Source organism: Clarias gariepinus, chromosome 5 (genome assembly GCF_024256425.1).
Source record: "Clarias gariepinus isolate MV-2021 ecotype Netherlands chromosome 5, CGAR_prim_01v2, whole genome shotgun sequence".
Taxonomy (NCBI): Eukaryota; Metazoa; Chordata; class Actinopteri; order Siluriformes; family Clariidae; genus Clarias; species Clarias gariepinus.
Window position 1 is genome coordinate 34,732,703 of NC_071104.1, and position 18,509 is coordinate 34,751,211.

At 37.5% G+C, this 18,509-nt stretch overlaps 1 protein-coding gene across 1 annotated transcript in view; it reads left to right on the plus strand.

Moving 5' to 3' along the window:
- Positions 1–18,509, plus strand: part of sestd1 (SEC14 and spectrin domains 1) — a 55,436-nt gene that overhangs the window by 19,097 nt on the left and 17,830 nt on the right. The window contains exons 7-11 of the mRNA XM_053497300.1: positions 5,172–5,285; positions 5,970–6,064; positions 8,246–8,301; positions 9,187–9,425; positions 17,427–17,549. Of these exons, the coding sequence (XP_053353275.1) occupies positions 5,172–5,285; positions 5,970–6,064; positions 8,246–8,301; positions 9,187–9,425; positions 17,427–17,549 (627 nt within the window). The remainder of the gene's footprint in view (positions 1–5,171; positions 5,286–5,969; positions 6,065–8,245; positions 8,302–9,186; positions 9,426–17,426; positions 17,550–18,509) is intronic.

The window sequence follows — 18,509 nt, forward strand, 5'->3', positions numbered from 1 at the left end:
TGCTGCGCAGTGTAGTTTTATGGCAGGAGGTGGAGTGCTTTAAGTAGCTTGTTTTACTGCCAAAAGTTAAGAGCCTATGATTTCCTCAGCTTTCAGGGAGATTAACTTTTCTGTCATGTAAATATAGATATTCGGATTTTTCCAGTTGTAAGTAAAGCGTTGCTTTTTTTTTTTTTTTTTTTTTGCTTTTAAAGGATGTACATTTTGCAAAAATCACCCTACACATGTTTTTTCTGAAATCAACCAACCTTATCAATTGTTTATGAACACCTGATCATCACAGACATGAGCTTGTTGAACATCCTGGTCCTGATTTAGTTCTTTTTTGCTGTTATGATAAGATCTACTCTTCTGGGATTCCGTTGTCAAGTAGAATTTTATAAACTTTTTCCCCCATATGTACCAGTCCAGTACAACGTTTACACGAAATGAAACGGCGTCCCTCCTGGACCAAGGCGCTACAGAACTCACTAGCTAATTATGATACCTAACTAGCTGATTATCTACGACAATCCAAACAGACAAGAAATACTGTACAAAAACACAACGAAGTGTATGTGCAAGCAAGAGCAACTTGGGATAAATTCAGCTATTAGGGGAATTAGTGGAACTGATGTGTTGTGAGGAGGATCCAGTTCAGGATCATCCCACGGGTGTTCAGTATAGGGATGAAACGATTCCTTGAGTAACTCGAGTAATTTGATTACAAAAAAATGAACGAGGAAATCTTCTGCCTCAAAGCTTCTTTTAATAAATTTTAAAAGCTTGCGTAATTTTAAAAGCTTGCGTAATTATATTTGTTTGCCGTGACACTGCACGCTTCTGGGTGCAAGCGGCCAGTAAACACAGACAAAGAAGAAGCGCTTACGTCACCCACAAAGCCGAAGGAGACGCAAACAGTTGTGTATTGATTTGAGGGAGCGTTCTGTTGCGGGCTACAAAATGGAAAGGAGCGATAAAATTTTCTGCGAGCCAAATAAGAGAACTTTTTCTTTAGAAAGTTAAGTTGCACAATTTGGTGTTTTTGTATAATTATTTATTTTAATGTTTGCTTTAGTTTTTTTGATACTTAGTCATTTGAAATACCTTTTTTTAGTTTTGCACCTAAGAAAAGGCTTTAAAATAAAAATGTATGGCACTGTAATGCACTTAATTCATCTCAGTCAACTTTAAGATATTCCTTCTATTGTGAATAATGACTGTTTATTTTTGATAAAATGCTGTATGCATTTAAAAAATAAAAGTTGATTTTTATTAAAAGAAAACCAATTAACCTTTGTTTCTCATATATTTTACAGTGCTGTTTAATTAAGCAAAAGTACATTTTATCCGATTAATAGATTACATTTTTTAATTACTCGATTTTAGAGAATACTCGATTACTAAAATGTTGTAGCTGCAACCTTAGTTTAGTTATCCGTCATCACCCAGGTTCCCTTTTGAGTCCGGTTCTTCTTAAGGTTTCTTTCTATTGCCATCGGTTTTTATCAAGGGCGATCTGATTATTTATAATGTATACATACAGTGCCTTGGAAAAAATATTCATATTTCTCAAACTTTCCCACATTTTCATGTTACAACCACAAACGTAAGTGTTTTATTTATTGGAATTTTATGTAATTGACCAACACAAAGTGACACAATTGTAAAGTGGAAGGAAATTGACTGATAAATAATTAGCAAATTGTGTTTTGCCTATAAAAATCTGTAAAGTGGAGTAACTTGACTCAAAACGCAGGCAAAATACCACAGTTTATCCTTATGGTTGTAATATCCTTATATCCATATCTACTGGACATCCAGAGGCACAATATATACTAAGCAAATGTGTCATGGTACATAAAGTATGGACAAAAGTTTGTGGATTCCTGAGCATAGCAGCCATTTGTGGTTGAGGTTGTAACACAGTGCGCAAAGACATTCTGTACAATTGTTTCCCTCCATTGGAACTAAGATCATCCCAAACATCTTTAAGATAAACTGGAGCACCGATTACAAAGAAAATGTCCTCACTAATGCTCATGAAGCTGAATGATCAGTAATCCCCAGCTGTCCTCAGAAAATCTTTGCAATCCCTTGGCCATATAGTGTGTATGTATGTGTGTGTGTGTGTGTAGTAAAATGATACATCATGTAAATGACGTGTGTTATGATTTCTATTTCACAGTGTCCTTTATAGCACAGAGTATACCGATGATTTTCATTTCCTTTATGAAACTAGGATCTTTAGTGTCTAATTCGGCCTGGTGTTGTCAGACCAACTTTCACAGCTACATTTATCTCTACATCCTCACCAAAATACCAAAAGGGTTATGTTCCTGGTTAGCGGTGTGTATGGAGAAGCTGTTTACATCAAGAACTCTGAACTCAAAATCTGTTGTTTGCTGATCGCTCCAAACCGAAGGGAACTCCCTGGTATTATTGAGATGCCAAACTAAATTGCCAAGTGTTTTTTCTTTTCTTTTTTTTTTTTTTAAACCACACTAATGACTAGCATATGTGCAAAGTTGAAAGCTTAATTGGTAGAGGATTGAAGAAATATGTCTCATGGTAAATCGTCAAGGTCGTTTCAAAAACTGGCCGAAAATGAAATGTCACAACTCAGCAATAACTTGATTTAAAGGGATTTTTCAGTGGAACTGAGAGCAATATGTTTGCATTTAATTTTTCTCTTCTCACTCCCTCATTTTATTTATTTATTTATTTTCCCCAGAGCCAAACCACATACAGTCAAAACTAATTTTCCACTAAAGCAAAATGACTGCTTTCCAGTTAGTGGACTCCTCCGGTTTCTGGGTATTAAAAAAAAAAAAACACTTTGGAGCATTCGCTCGCACAATTTAATGAGTTGATGATTTGTCTGCCTCTTCTGTGTCAATGTGGAATTTTGAATCACAGTGAGCTGTGGCAGCTCTTATAAATAAATGGTGCTAATAACACATTGAAGACACGCCGCATCACAGAGCAGTCGTTTCACTAAAAGGGCATCGTGTCTTTCTTAAATGTCGGATCGATTATGTAAAATACGATCGATGGTAAATTCAGATTATCCCAGTCCCTTTTTTTTAGTAGGCGGGGGGGGGGGGGGGGTATCCAAAAAATTACCCTGACTTTTGCATTTATTCCCAAGCCTTATTTATATTCTTGATCAGAGTCCGTGCTTCTAGCCCTGATCAGGGTCAGAGTATTTATGTTGGTGCAGATTATTAGAATAGAGATCAATAACTTGAACAAGCAGGACATAACAAGACCATCCTATTTATGTTACACACACCGGGGTATCAGAGTTGAGGGGGCTGAATACAAATGCACACTTTAGACAGTTGATGACCGTTTTGAAAACCATTGATTTTTCCTTTCCACTTCTGTGCCAATTATGGTCGATCATTAAAGATCTCAACAAAATCCATTTACGTTTGTGGTTGTAACGCGACAAAATGTGGAAAGAAATTTGAAGGGGTATGAATACTTTTGCAAGGCACTGTATATGTAATTTAATTCCCAATAAAAGCTCTCATATATTTTAGATTATTACATGTAATGTGAAATATTTCAAGCCTTTTTGGATAAATTTTTTCGAGTATGACTTATAGATCCTCAAAATAAAAAGAAATCAATATGTCTTAACATTTAAATGTTCGCTAAAGCCGATCAAAAATGTATCGGTACAGAAATTCTGAATAATTATGATAATTTATTCACTCAGTATTTTTAAAAGCTACTTTTAGCGCAAATTACTTAAACAATGCGGTATGACATGAAGCCAGTCAGACAGTAAAACCCAACAATACAGACGAGCTGAAGGCTGCTATCAAAGCAGCCTGGTCTTCAATAACTCCTCAGCAGTGTCACAGTTTGATCGCCTCCACTTGTTCTCCATTTACACACATTTTCCTACCTTTCTATGTGGAGGGCACTAGTGTAGGTCGTTACATAAACAATACCGGGTTTGAATTTGCGCCATAGCTTCTTTAATCTATAAAGCTGCTTTTTTTGTTAAAAGTGCTACACATATTAAATTGAATTAATGTTTTTTAAAGCTGTATTATACAGTGGAGCTAACGTTAGTGTTGTTGAGGATAATGTAGAAACGATCAGAATCAAGATTCAACAGCGCTGTGGTATAACAATAAAAATAATATTGGATGTATGTAGATAACATTTATAAATAGAGATCTGTTTTTGGTCAGAGGTGTTGACTTAGCTGAGCGTAACTAAACATTTTTCACTCGGGCCCAGGCAGCTGCACAAGTATTTAATTTATTTTTAAGCCATGTCATTGTTTACAACTTTAACAGTTCACTGTTTAGATCGGATCACTTGTAAGCATGTTCTAAATGAATAAACATGCAACAGGCCCATTTGCTCTTCTGGGTCAAAGCAGACACGATTGTTCTGTTTTTTTCCATCAGGGCCTGTCATATGCGGGTAATAAGCGTCGGTGATATTTACCGCAGTCATCTGATTCCAACCCGGCGGACGCCTGTCTCACCTGCCATCTCTGCCTCCTCTGCCTTTAAATACCAGATCAATTATTCACGCGCGATTAACCTCGGCTGACATTTCCGTCGAAGCTGTTATTATATTTCTCTTTTACTTGTGTCTAATCACGACATCGCTCACCCACGGCAACCAGGATTCTATTCCTGGCATTTAATGATTACAAGTGTTAATAACCGTTAATGACTTTCCAGATGATTTACAGCTGAATTTTATTTATTTATTTATTATTTATTTAAATGCAAAAACAAGGAGTTAGAGTACTCAGTTTGCTCGTACATCAGATAGAGGTGCAATCAGTAATCGAAGTTGCCAACTAAAATCAAATCGTGCTTGATTTTCGCACAAATTGTGAATGCTTTAAAACATAGGTGTTACTGTTTTTTTTTCCCTTTGTTTTTTTGTTCACACTAATTAGTCATATTGTTCTTAGACGTGTCCTTTTCCTCACTCTCCGTCTCCTTCAGACTCAATCTTCTTAAAATAACATCCAATGTTGCCACCTGCTATCTTTAAGCTTTAGTTAGTAGTTAGATTTTATTGTAGCTGTTTTTACTTTTCCGATATAATTGATAGATTACTCGATTACCAAGATGGTCAAGACCTCCATGATGGTCAGGAAGATATTTAATGGCAGTTTCTCTGAAATCCTTTTTGTGTGTGTGTTGTAGGTGATCCTGGTGTCCGCTAACAAGCTCACACGCTACATCGAGCCTTGCCAGCTGACAGATGAGTTTGGAGGGAGTTTGCAGTACGACCACATGGACTGGCTCAACAAGAGGCTGGTCAGTAATAATTTTTATTTTTATTTTTTTTTTTTTAAATCCAGCGTGTTAGTGTAAATTCTTTATCAACTTGTGTTTGCTAAACCGTGTTGAGGTTCATAGCACTACGAACAACAGTTCTGACTTACTTAATTCAGTTTATTACCAAGCAAAAAAAAACCACACTCATGAGTTACAAAGTTTGGTTTAGGTCAAAGCTTAAACCCTACGATGGCTTGCATAATTACCCTCCTTGAGCATTTGTACGTCCTGTAGTGTTACAACATGTTCCACTTTTGGCCGTAATTACAGCCGCAGCTCTTCTGGGATATGACTCTGTCAGCTTTGCACATCTGTTTGAGGATGGAGCAAACATGCACAGAAGTGGTATCCTTATTTCAACCAGAGAGAAACGTTCAGATCAAGTGTTTACGTGGCTAATGTTTACATGATACAGAACAGATTATCAAAGGTTTACACCACTTTGAAAAAAATAAAAATATATATATACATTAACTGTATAAGAATCATGTTCATGTTTATGGATTATTTACTATTTCTTTTGTGGATTCATGACACAAGATCTCAATTAATTATTATTTTTTATTTCCAAGTACTACAAAATGTAATGGATTTTTTTTCTTTCCTCTGATGCCTAATTTTGCACTGTGCTTTTTTAAATTTTTTCCCCTACGTTTTATCCAGGTGTTTGAAAAATTCACCAAGGAGTCCACGTCTCTGCTGGACGAGCTCGCCACCATAAATGAAAACGAAAAGACCAGTCAGCCGGATAAGTCCAGGTAATCACTGTCACTGGGTTCAGATTGATATGCTCCCGTTTCATTTTTAGTGCTTTCTTTCTTTCTCTCGCTTTTTTTTTCTCTCTCTCTCTCTCTCTCTCTCTCTCTCTCTCTCTCTCTCTCTCTCTCTCTCTCTTTTATTAAACCATATAAAGTATTCATGAAGTCCTGTACTCTCAGATTACACGAGTGAATCGCTGCTCTCGGCTGGCCTCTAAGCAGAAGCTAGTGAACACCCACCGATAATAAGAACAAGGGAAAAGGAGCACTTGAGGTTGTGTTCCGTAGAGTTCATAAAAGACTCGGAGATATGGAACTATGCCCCCTCATAACGGAGTCGTAAAAGCTCAAATAACTCCTAACCCAAGTCAGTATGTAAAAGCAGTGCTGTTCAAATACAGACCTGCGGGCCCGGTGTCCAGCACGGTTTGGGAATTCTTCTGCTTAAACCCTGCTGTTTCAGCTAATTTGTTAAGTATGAGGGGTTAAATGTTGGTGAAATACAAACTGGACACAGGTCTTCTAGGACTGGATCTAAACAACTGCTCATACAATGTAGTATACGATATAGCATTATACAACATTTAATTGGATGAGAGCCATTTCACGTATGGTGGTGATAGACGGTAACATCCCTGGGGCTCTATACTGTTCGCAGTGCTGAGGAGAGAGCAGCTGTCTGCCAAATCCGACATTTAGACCCACACACGGAAGCACTTTGGAAACAGATTTGATGTTATTTCACCTTAAAAAATAAACACTTCAATAATTCCTTCTAAGTCATTTCTCGAATTGCCTCAGTGATGTTTTATTTCTGCCTAAGCTGAGCTATGAAGCTAACTAGCTTCTAACACAAGGCTGAATACCAAATCAATCTGTAACCCCTAATCAAGGGTACTACTTGATAGGTGGGACAAGTGATTATGCAGCCTAGCGCACTAGCTCTTCAATTTATACAGTTACGGATTAATTATACTAACTTTCACTCTTCGTCTCCGTCAAAAAATAACTGGTTAAATAAAGAAGCGAATCATGTTTGTGGAACTTTTATATAACAGCGCGCCTACCGCTGTACTGATATGCAGCACAACGGCACAACCTCGGGTGTGATGTTGCTCAATTATAATGTAGCACTATGATGTTGTATAATCTAGCTGCTCCAAAGTATAATGTATAATGCTGGTGCTTTAGCTAATCTCCTTGTAGCGTGTTTAATACCAGGGACAATGGGTAAATAGTCTGCTATTTATACTACGACGCAGTTTAGATGTTTTGTGGAGTAACATGAGATAGATAAGTGGTATCCGTCCCTTCCCCATGCAGGAACTTGGTAGTTCCACTGTGATTGACAGGGAAGAGAGAATATGCCCCGCCCACCCAGAGAGCCCACCCATCTTTGTCTAAGTTACAGTTTTATGGTTTCAGTTTTTCTATTCTTTTCTTTTTTTAAATTCTTGCGTCTGAACAGCAGTAAAAGTTGACCGAATTAGTCAATAAACAGATTGCATAGTCTGTAATTGCTTTTTCGAACCATGTGGTCATATGATCATCCTCTGTTCACAACATGGTGTCTTAAGCAGTCAAAAAGGCACTGGTGTAGGGACTTTAATGACACTGAAGTTTCAACAACTATCTAAAGAAAGCAGCAAGTAACAGCACTCAAACCCTTTTTTTCCATCAAAGATGTCTTTTTGCATACAAGACCAGATGCCTGTATCCTAACTAAAAATTTCAAAGGGAGATGCAGAAGAACAGAAATCTTGCCAATGTGAACAGGGAGAAAGTAACAGAGAAGCTCTTGTAAAGTAGCAAATGACCCCATGTAAATTTAATCCAGTCTAAATAGGACTTAAGAAAAAGCTAAGTTTAGGTAATGCGTCTTTCTGCGGAGTCTTACTGTGTGCTGTCCTCTGGGGAAAAATTACTTCATTTTGTTCCAAAAAAACCTACATAAGTAGTAAATCGTCCTTGTGGTTAGGTGCATCAGGGTAAAATTATTGCCCCAGAAACTGGAGTCTCCATTATGTGTTTATTTTAAGCATGTGAAATGGTCATTATGTAAGTGTTGTTTATCTCCTGGTTTTAGACCACAACATGGGATGTCAGGGTTCTAAAGACATTCTGATGATGTGAAAAATAATTAAATTTTTTCTCTCTCTCTCTCTTTCTCTCTCTCAACAGACCTTCGGAGTGTAATGTCCTGCCATCTTTCGATCCAGAAACTGTCCTGCAAACTGGTACGCCTTACTCTCTGTTCACAAATGCACCAGGATGATTATAAAGAAACAAAGTGGGGAAAAAGTCATCTAGATAAGCCATATGATTTGTATAATTTGAGGAAATATTAAATTTATAACCTTCGTCCTGGATAGTTTGACTCTTTTCTTTTTTTTCCCATGCATTTGGCACTCGTTCAAGTCACAGTCCTGTCAGAGTCTGAGTAATAGTTTATAATAACATTTCTGGTAAGCTTTACCACGTCAGGATGTGATAAAAGCAGACTTTTTTCGGGGTGGAATTTAAACCAGTATGTGGTTTCCAGAGCTGCAGCACACACCGGAGGCTGTTTCCCCCTGTAAGTGCAGTGTAGAGTGCAGCTGTCCTGTGGCTGAAAGACACACTGTCTTCTCGCCATTACAGTGCAACACACACACACACACGCACTCAGCTGAACAATGCCATTGTGATCTCAGATGACTCACAGTGAGTGTGCAAAGCCTGAGTACAGAATTCAGATCCTTCATTAGCTTTGTTTAGATTCTGTCAGCACAAGTGGATTCGTTATGCTTCTAGTCTGAGTGGCGTTTAAGCATTTTTTCCTTATGAAAGTTGCTGTGAAGGAAATGCTGATAGATTGTGATGTTTTCAGTGCGAATAATCAAAAGCTAGTCTTACTCATTCGGCTGAAGCGCTCCTTTTCAGTCCACTTGCCAGTTTACTCACCCATGACCTTGTCTCTTTCTCCTTTTTCTTCCTAGACAGCTTCAAATTCCACCTGTTTTATATGTTGCTTTCTCTGTAAATTCCCTGTTTCTTTTTTTAATTTCCATTTATTTAATATCCTAATTTGTTGCTGCCTCACATCTTTTATTCATTAATCTTTTCTGCTCTTCCTCTCTCAGGTCATGAGTTGCTGTCAGAGCTGCAGCAGAGGAGGTTTAATGGCTCAGAGGGCGGCGGCGGAGGCGGCGGCGGTGGAGGAACAACAGCCTGGTCTCCTATGGACGATGAGCTCCTGGCTCAGCCGCAAGTCATGAAGCTGCTCGACTCTCTGCGCGAGCAGTACACAAAGTACCAGGAAGTGTGTCGCCAACGCAGCCGCCGCTCACAGCTCGACCAGATCCACACCAAGGTCATGCAGGTAACGTTCGCTTTTCCTCATTTTTGGCCATAAAGTCTGTAACTTATCTTTAATCCTCTACCTGCATAAATAGATAAGTCATACAGTTTCAGCTTTTTTGCCAATATTGCAGTCCTTCGGTAACATCACCGTTCCCTGGCCTTTATCGGATGCTGTGTTGGGTTACTACATATTAATGTTGATCATTACTTCTTTAAAATAAAAATAAATAGTAGATTGTGTGTTTCTGCAACGAGAATTGTTTAACACCGATTTCTTTCTGGCACGATGATAAATCATCGTCCTACAGACGATCAGTTTACTTAAGAGAGAACTGCTGGTGGCTGCTTGAGGAAATAGCTGTATTAATCACTTAGGATTATCATTTCATCCAAGAGCCAACAAGTTTAATGGAGCGTAGACCGCAAGCGCTCCAGCCCCGAGTCAAGCTCGGTCCAAGTATAGCTCTGTTTTTATCGGCCGGTTTGTGTTCAGGGGAATAATACATCTTTGTGATATTAGAAAAGGGAATTGAGCTGCAGCTCTGCAAATATTAACATGTCACCATTGGCTTTTTTTATAGCTGCTGTTTGGAGTCACAGCTTGCAGTCAGCAAATCATTCAAGTGTAACAATAGGCATGTGTTAAATCTTATTACGTTTCTATATCGCATTAAATCAGTCGTCCAAGGGATATTCTATGGAGAAATGAAGTGAGATCATGGACACTAATGTGAGTCTGAATTGAACAGCTCTAACGGAAAATAAATGTTCTCATAGAGTAACGTGTTCCACTCTGAGCAGCCATTTCTGCATCGGTCAAGTATGACAAGATTCTTTCATTTATTATTCATTTAATTTGTAAACATGTACAGGCAAACTGGCCAGAACCTCCTGAACAATATACACCGTGTGCACAATTAGTAGGCAAGTGAGTATTTTGACCAAATCATCATTTTTATTCATATTTTCCAACTTCAAGCTGTATAAATCTAAATACTTATTGGATTTAAGCATATCAGGTATGTGTATTTGTGTAATGAGAGAGGGTGTGGCCTAAGGTGATTAACACCCCTATATCAAGCTTTGTGTAATTATTAGTGCTGTAGCTATCGAATTCTCCTAATTGAGTATTTTACCAAAAATGTAAACGAGTAATCGAGTAATCGGATAAAATGTACTTTTGCTTAAATAAACGGCAATGTAAAATATAGAAGAGAAGCAACGATTAATTGGTTTTTGTTTTTAGAAAAATCTACTTTTATTTTTTAAATGCATACAGCAATTTTTTTTAATAACCATTGTCATTCATATTATAAGGGATAGCTTGTATACCTGAGATAAATTAAGTGCATTACAGTGTCATACATTTATATTTTAAGAATTTTGGGTCTTTTCTCAGATAAAAAAAGGATTTCAAATGACTTTACGTATCAAAAAAAAAATAAGGCACACATTAAAATAAATAATTATACAAAAACACTAAGTTGTGCAGCTTAACTTTCAGAACTAAAAGTTTCTAAATTTACATCTCGGGCATAACACAAGCCTTTACTGACAATTTCTGTCGTTTTTCTCTGTGGCAGTTTTTTTTCTTCTCTTGGCTCGCTGATAATTTTATAGCTCCTTTCCATTTTGTAGCCCACAACAGAACGCTCCCTCGAATCAATACACAGCTAACTGTTTGCGTATCCTTCCGCTTTGTGGGTGACGTAAGCATTTCTTCTTCGTCTGTATTTAGTGGCGGCTTGCAACAGGAAGCGTGCTGTCACGCCAAACTGATAATTGCGCAAAAAACATAACGCAAGCTTAAAAATTAATTAAAAGAAGCTTCGAGGCTAAAGATTTTGCCTCGATCATTTTTTGTGATCGAATTACTCTAAGAATCGTTTCAGCCCTAGTAATTATTAGACAGTTTCTTTTTTTGCAGCACTCTTAAAATTGTTAAGATGTTGGTTCGTGATCACAGAACCATTAAACGTTTTGTTGCTAATAGTCAACAGTGTTACAAGAATCGTGTTTAGAAAAAAAAAACACATGAATTAATTGCCAAAGATTTGAGAAGAATCAAACGTGAAGCCACCAGCAAGGTGGAGAAGTGGTACTGCAATGGGCTGGTACTATTACAGATAAGGTATTTAGACCATTTCGGGGTAAAGATGGACTCAAAATCAACTCCCAAACCTACTGTTAGTTTTTAGAAGACTCTTACTTCAAGCAGAGGTACAGAATAAGGCCTGCATCATTCAAGAAGACCATGATGTTTATGCAGGATAATGCCCCACAGTATGGCTAGCCATTAAAGGCCTTAAAGAAGAAAGAATAATGACATGACCCCCTTCCTCACCTGACCTAAACCCATTACGAACTTGTGGGCCCTTTTTAAATGGGTGATTTACAGTGAAAGAAAACAATACACCTCTCTAAACAGTGTCTAGAAGGCTGTGGTTGCTGCTGCACAGAAAGTTGATGGTCTGCAGATTAGCACTTGTAGCACTGAAGTTGTTCAGAAATGCAACTTTTCCAATAATTTTTGGACACAGTGTGAGGGATGCACCAAGACTGTGGACTGTGTGAAAAGAACTAGACAAACCCTCAGTGATGTCACCAGTAGGTCTGAAGAGCAGTTTTGAAGCTCAAATGTTGGGAGCTCTGGTCATTACCATCTTAGCAGCAGCTACCTCTACCTAAATCCCACTTAATGGTTGGGATGAACAAATGGATATGGATGCCTGTGTATGTATGTAGGTACAGTTAAACCTTGGATTGCAAGCATAATTGGTTCCGGAAATATGCTTGTAATCCAAAGCACTTGTATATTAAATTAACCTGCACTTTACCATTGAAAAGAATCGTGGCTAGTGTGAGGGATATGAGAGGAAGAAGGACCACTGTCTGTAATTCTTATTGGAAACTTTTTCTTTTTGTGTGTTTGTGTGTTTAAAATTATATATATTTTTTATATATATACATATATTTTTCTTATATTTCTTATATTGTATTGTATATTATATTGTGTGTGTGTGTGTATGTGTGTATATGTGTATGTATGTATATATATATATATATATTTATATTATATTATATTATATTATATTATATTATATACTCAGTTGAAAGTCAGAGGACGTTCCTTTTTTTTTTTTTTTTTGCTGTTTTTACTCTTAGTAAACTTAATGTGTAAATATTTGTATGAACACTAAAAGAGTCAACACCATAAGACATAAACTAAAAATGTTTTACAATGTGTCCCTGAATGAAGGGAGGCTCAAAATCAAAAGTACCAGTCAGTATCTGGTGTGGCCACCAGCTGCTTGAAGTACTGCAGTGCATCTCCTCCTCATGGACTGCCTATTGTGGACAGTCTGAGCACTGATGGAGGGATTGTGTGCTCCTGGTGTGACTCGGCCAGTTGTTGTGGCCATCCTGTACCTGTCACGCAGATGTGATATTCAGATGTACCGATCCTGTACAGGTGTTGTTACACGTGGTCTTCCACTGCGAGGATAATCAGCTGTCCTTCTTGTCTCCCTGTAGCCGTCTTAGGCGTCTCACAGTGCGGACATGGCGATTTATCGCCCTAGCCACATCAGCAGTCCTCATGCCTCCCTGCAGCATGCCTAATGCATGTTCACGCAGATGAGCAGGGACCCTGGGCATCTTTCTTTGGGTGTTTTTCACAGTCGGTAGACAAGTCTCTTTAGTGTCCTGCGTTTTTAGAACTGTGACCTTAAATGCCTTCTTTCTGTAAGCTGTTAAGGTCTTAACGACCATTCCACAGGTGCATGTTAATTAATTGATTATGGTTAATTAAACATGCATAGAAAACATTGTTTAAACCCTTTACAATGAAGATCTGTAGAGTTATTTTGATTTTGACAACATTATTGTTGAAATACACAGTCCTGAAAAAGGGACGTATTTTTTTTTGCTGAGTATATATTTTTCTTATCATAGTCTTTTATTTTAAGGCAGGCAGTTGTCTAAACGTTTCGCTGCATATCGTAGTGTATGTGACAAATAAAATTTGAATTTTGAAGTTAGAATTTATTCACACATTTTTGCTCGTCTTGCAAAACACTCGCAGACCAAAATATTCGTGACTCAAGGTTCCACTTTATATGGATGGATAGATAGATGGAGAGGATGGGCGAAATTTTCCTTTAAGAGATCTTTCAAAGCATTTATGTTCTAATTATAAGGACCATCTGCTGCTATGCTGATCAATGTATATATGTGTTTCTGGCTAGCTTCAGGAAATTAATTCTCTCTTTATACCGCGTGAAGAACTGCCGCTCAGGCAGAACAGCGTCGCGTCTGAACCACTTGCTTACAGATCTATTAGCGTCTCCTCACTCAGCAGATTCGCCACAGCAGTCTGGTTACTCTCTATGCTCTAATTCATTTAACAGCAGGAGCGGATTAAATTTGTCTTCTTGACTCTAATTCTCTCATGAAATCACAAATGTGAGTTAGCGTACATAGCGGAGGATCTCTTGAGAAACGGCTTTTAATTAACTCTCTCGCGTCAGCACCGGGAAAAATACTGTTTATTTAAAGTTGATCCTGTTTTCGTTCTCAGGCTCCGCCGCTACGTATTACATACGGTTTCCTCTGAGACTAGAGGCGTGTTCAGAGCGGGTTTAAAGTGGCAGTTGTGTAACTAATTTATATCCCAAATAACGTCAATCAGAGCCACCAGCGTATCCCTTCACTTCTTCTTGATCGAATTGCTCCGTGGTGGAGGTCTGTGCGGCAAGCGAGCGCTGGAGTGACACTTCAGCAGCTTATTACTTATTCACGGTTGATCTGCTTTTCGTTCTGAGAGGACTTTGATGGCTGTAATTATCCGCCCTCGTGAGGAGCGTACTCGCTTAGTTGTGACTTTAACGTTTAATTTTAGTAGCAGACGGATATCCATATTAATTCCCCGATCATGTCAATCAGAGTCAGTCTAATATGATCAGGTCATGTTGGGATTTCCGCAGTAACTGAAGGGGATTAGGGTGGAACTGGCTCATTTACTTGTGCGCAAATTATTTCTGTTGTCTGAATCCAGTAATTTTCATGCGTTTAGTGTTGTTTTCAGTTATTTGTATATCAAAGCCTCATGAGCGAAAACTTAAAAAACTTTTATTATAAGAATTTATTGACATTAGCGGTGTAAAAGCAGTTCGGCAGTTGATACATTGAAGTAAAAAATAAAATTATATATATATATAATATATATATATACACAGAAATACATGAAAATATAAACTTGTACAGACCTGTAATCAGTGGAACTCAACGTACACAAGGGAAATCAGCCAAGGATGGGGAGAACGTGCACACAGACCCGAGCGGGAATCAAACCAGAATCCCGGGGACGCAAGGCGACAGTGCTAAGCATTGTGCTGTCCAAGGTCAAACACCTTTTCTTATAAATAAAAAAAATAAACACAAACCAGGCTGACATCTGGCCATCTAGATGCACTAAGTTGCTTAAGAACAGCACCAGTACCAGTAACAGTACCAGTCTATCAAATGGTGCAAACAATGGTTGTTTAAATAAGTGATAATTAGAAGTTGTTTGAATCTTATTTGCACAGTTTGATGGCCCGGTTATTATTTTTATGCAAATCATTGAACCCTACTTCTTTCTCCCCAGAGTAAACGGGGAGTGTCAAAAATACAACCGGAGCAAAAGTCACCTTGAGATTTTATTCACAAAACTGCAATGTACAAAGTAATGTCCATTAACATTCCAGGTCTCAGCATCAGAAACAAAGTAAAACTTCTTATCTTTTTATACGAGTTATTCTCCGTTACATGTATCTCCGCTACATGGTTTAGCTTTAGATTTAACAAACAACCTGTGGTGGGCAAAGTACGCAAATTCTGAACTGGGTAAAAGTCGGGCTACCCTAGATCAAATATTACTCCAGTAAAAGTAGAAGTCCTTCATTTACTTTTCTACTTGAGAAAAAGTACAAACAAAGTCAGCATTAATTTTAATTAGTATCATCAGTACTAATTAAATCAGGGTTTGTAATAGTTCATTGTAGCTTTTAAGTCACGGTAAGATATATTTAAATATTTTGCAGCAAGTCCTCAGCGATGTGTTTTTCATTTATTTGAATTAACTGGCTTAAAGGCGAAAATCCCCAGCTCTAGTTAAAGTTGGATTTTGTTCATGCCGATCACAACATGCGCCGATCCATAAGATATGAACGCCTGTACTATAAGCTCCCCAGTTTTAGATTTACTTTTAAGCACAAGTTGTCATTAAATTAAATACAAAGACAGTTTGTCCCTCTCTGCTAGATTTAGCTTTACTCTTTGTAAGTGTTGTTTGTTTGCGTATGACACGGGATGTTTACTTAAAGCTACTAACGTTAGTTGTTAAGCACCCCCTGAAAAATCTGAAGTTGTCCGTTAAAAAGAGAAAGTGGTTTGACATTAATCCAGCTGTGGGCTCCCAGGGGAAGCCAGAGCACGCAGAGGCTCTTTAAAGTAGACGAGCATATTGGTGCCATAATTGGCGAAACCTCAATCAGAGGAAACACCAGATGTTATCAGGGATAGTGACATGCCCCAGGAGGCACAAAAAAAGATTGTCACACTCCATATGTGTGAAGCAGAAGGTAAGGCTTTAAACCTCGTCCATTTGTACCTTTTTTTTTTTTTATGTTTGCATCTCTACAGTGCTATCTATAATATACAGAAATAGTCATAGTCAAATGAGATCGTCACACTGGAAACACTTAATTATTTTCATTAAACTTCCGTGGTGAATAAGCTACTGTATGTACAATATAAACAGTATATAAAAAAAAATTCTAGTATTTTTATGATTTAAAGCTGATTAATTGAGGATTGTGTCTCCTTTTGGAAATGTGTATGTTTGTATATAAACTCTGTAGAGCTGTGCTATTATGCTAATTAGTCTTATTGATCTTTTGTTTGTCGATTTGATTTATAGAAATAATGGGTCAGGTTTCGATTTACACCCAAATTTGTTTAGGTAAACTTACAAACATAACATTTTGGTACTTTAATTCTTTAAAACCTGTCAGAAGTTTATCTGCTTGAGACAAATAAAATATTTTATTTAAAGAAAGTTTGTGTTTGATAATTGTGTTTAAGAATTCACTACACAAATTAGTTTCCAGTACCAGGAAACTTATTCAAAGGTGACACGTTCTCAACTTCAAAATGATTTAGTGTCGCGCTAAACGTTAGAAAGCATGTTCAGGATTTAGACCCAGAGAGATGTCAGTGACATTTAGCAAAGACGTCATGCTGACAGGAACACCAAAACTAATTAACTCTAGCTCTTGTGTAGCTCTGGGTCATTCAAACCTGCTTAAAAATTTGTGAGAGCTTTGATTTCATATGTAGCTGTATACATTTTCTCCCTTTCTCAAAACTGTTACTTGACTGCTTGACGATACCTTGCCTCTTTCTCATGTAGTAAAGTAAAGCTAAAGTAAAGGTAGCTGTTTATTATTAATATAATCTGGTCTTCTTGGTTAGGATATAATTCAAGGTGCTTCTAAGCTGCTTTGAGACAATGACCATTGTTAAAAGCGCTATATAAATAAAATTGGATTGAATTCATCCTGTTCATGATGACGAGTTAAGGAAAAAATAATACTGAGAGAGACTTTTTGTCCAATAGCTCATTCATCGATTATGCTGTTGTGCAAAAGTATTTTGAACAGTCAGTTTTAAGAATGAAACCATGTCGTGATTCATTCTTTTATGCACAGTAAAATCTAATAATAGAGTTGAGAGAACAAGGCATGTGGGTCATCTTTAACACCTTCACAGCATTTCTCTGACAGTCCTGGCATTTAAACTCCTTTCTCCTGTCACTAGTCCCTAAGCGCACACACACACACACCGAGACGTCACTGCTCCTGTGATTGTTAGACAGTTAGTGGGTTATTGTTTTGGGACATTACATTAGTCTCTGTGAGGTCCTCAGTGGTATTATGACACTGAGCTTTTTTTGTCATCATTGTGTGCGTGTGTGTAGGTGGTGAACTGGCTGGAGGGTCCTGGCACGGAGCAGCTCCGCACTCAGTGGGGGATTGGGGACTCGATCCGGGCGTCACAGGCCCTACAGCTGAAACACGAGGAGATCGAGAGCCAGCACAGTGTAAGAACGCAGTCATTTTACCCACATTTTATCTCCTAAACAGCTCTCTGACTGATCTTACACACACACACACACACACACACACACACACACACACACACACAGCCTGGGGTATCTGCTCGCACATGAGAAGCCCAAAAGTCTGAATATAAAATGGATTCACTTTTAAAAACCCGACGGGCCGAATCACATTTAGCGGATTATATTGCACACACACAGGTGATCTCATCACAGTTTAATTAGAACTGTATTAATGCCCCAGGTTTTAAACTAATAGAAACATTACACTTGAGCCTAATCGAATACCTTAATCTTTGTCTCTTGTGTTGCTTAGCAACTAAAGTTGACGCTAGCAGACTTCATTGCATAGTGGATAAATTGTTTACTGTGAATTTTATTAATATTGAATTAAAGAGCACTGGGGTTTATTTTATTTTTTAGTCTGTATTAACAGCACAGCTGTATTCACATTACACTTAACTGTGATAGTCACTGTAATCCACATTCAGGGTTGTAGCTAGCGAATATTTTGGTAATCGAGTATTTTACCAAAAATGTAATAGATTAATTGTATAAAATGTTCTTTTGCTTAATTAAACAGCACTGTAAATATATATAAGAGAAACAAAAATTAATTGGTTTTCTTTTTAGAAAAATCAACTTTTTATTTTTTAATGCATACAGCATTTTATCAAAAGTAAACACTGTCATTATTTACAATACAAGGAATAGCTTAAAGTTGACTGAGATGAATTAAGTGCATTACTGTGTCATGCATTCTTATTTTAAAGCCTTTTCTCAGATGCAAAAACTAAAAAAAAAAAGGTATTTTAAATGACTAAGTATCAAAAAAACTAGGGCAAACATTAAAATAAATAATTATACAAAAACATTAAGTTGTGCAGCTTAACTTTTAGGACTAAAAGTTTAAAAATGTACGGCTCAGCATAACTAAGGCCT